The following is a 1,312-nucleotide window of genomic DNA, read 5'->3' on the forward strand; positions in this document are numbered from 1 at the left end:
TCTCTCTCTCTCTCTCTCTCTCTCTCTCTCTCTCTATCTATCTATCTATCTCATCTCAATTCTCATTCTTGCTCACACTTCCTTTTCTCTGTCCATCATATCGAAGATGACTGTGGTTGTGATCTAAGCCACACAAGCAAGTTTACCGGCCACAAGGCATGTTTAGGATCTACAATATCCTCCACATTTTAGACACTGGAAGTCAGATTGCCGTGGTCTGCATTGTATGGTGTTGTGGGAGTTCAGCAACATGTCTTGCAGTCTCCATTCTGTTGCAGTCGTGTGTCACCGGACTGTGTCGTACAGCCACTTTTGTAGTGATTGAGTTGAGGAAACGGACGGGGAGGAGGTGTAGGAGGGGGGGGGGGGGGGTGAGGAATGTTGTTCTGTGATGTGCACATATTGATTTTATATACTTCACAGGTTCAGAGTTCCATCTCTGTTTGAAACGGTCTGTTTTGCTGTTGTGCTCTGGTAAAGGTTATGAAAGTAAAGTAGGCAAAATATTCCAACCAAAAAGGGAGTAAAAACATTTTTTTTAAAGCCAACAAACGAAGCAAAGACAGTGTGTGGGGTTTTAATTATTTTATTTATGGAAGTCTAAATAAAAGGGAACCGTGGGTTGTTATTTTAAAAAAGTAAGATGACGCAAAAAAAATAAAAAAACATCCACTTTAAAACAAGCAAAGTAAAATGAACTAAGCTCGGGCACACAGTACGATATACAGAACGCAAAACTACAGACTCTGAAACATCAGCAGTGTTGAGACAAAACACAACAAGCGCCTTGCAAAAGCAAACCAACCATTCTTGCTCTGAATGTGAAAACACGTTACAAGTGAAACATTAATTGTTATGAGCAAGAACAAAATACAGATTTAAAATAAAACAGTGCAGGTGTTGCGCAGGAGAGGAGTCAGTCTTTCCTTGCTTCATCGAAATAAATAACAACTGCGCTCCGAAAGATAGCAACGAATAATTCCTCTTCTAATAATATGAAGTTTCGATAGATTTTCAGTCAGAAAAAAAATTGTTATTTGAAACATTCAACGGTAATTCATCCAAAATTAATGCGCTTGATTTGTAGTTTCTTTTTAATTTCTTTCTGTGGATTCTAAGTAGATATTTCAAAAACTTGCTTCTTTGGGTCTGCAATCATCACACTTTTTATTTGTTGGGGTCGGGAGAAAAGTCGAAGCGGTTGATGGCTGTGAAAGAGAAAAGTCATATTTTTAAAATCCAGTGAGTGAATGTATCCAAGATCAGAACACCGTGTATTTAAAAAATCAGGATAGGCTTCTTGTACTACCCC

General features: G+C 38.6%; 1 protein-coding gene across 2 annotated transcripts in view; it reads right to left on the reverse strand.

Annotated features, from left to right (window-relative positions):
• Positions 1-570: 570 nt before the first annotated feature.
• Positions 571-1,312, reverse strand: part of LOC101849305 (cartilage matrix protein) — a 17,867-nt gene continuing 17,125 nt past the window's right edge. For both annotated transcript variants that reach the window (XM_005102928.2, XM_035970952.1), the window contains one exon: positions 571-1,208. In XM_005102928.2, coding sequence (XP_005102985.2) covers positions 1,168-1,208 — 41 coding nt within the window. In that variant the 3' untranslated portion in view covers positions 571-1,167. The remainder of the gene's footprint in view (positions 1,209-1,312) is intronic.

This window comes from Aplysia californica, unplaced genomic scaffold (genome assembly GCF_000002075.1).
Source record: "Aplysia californica isolate F4 #8 unplaced genomic scaffold, AplCal3.0 scaffold00350, whole genome shotgun sequence".
In the NCBI taxonomy this organism is placed as follows: Eukaryota; Metazoa; Mollusca; class Gastropoda; order Aplysiida; family Aplysiidae; genus Aplysia; species Aplysia californica.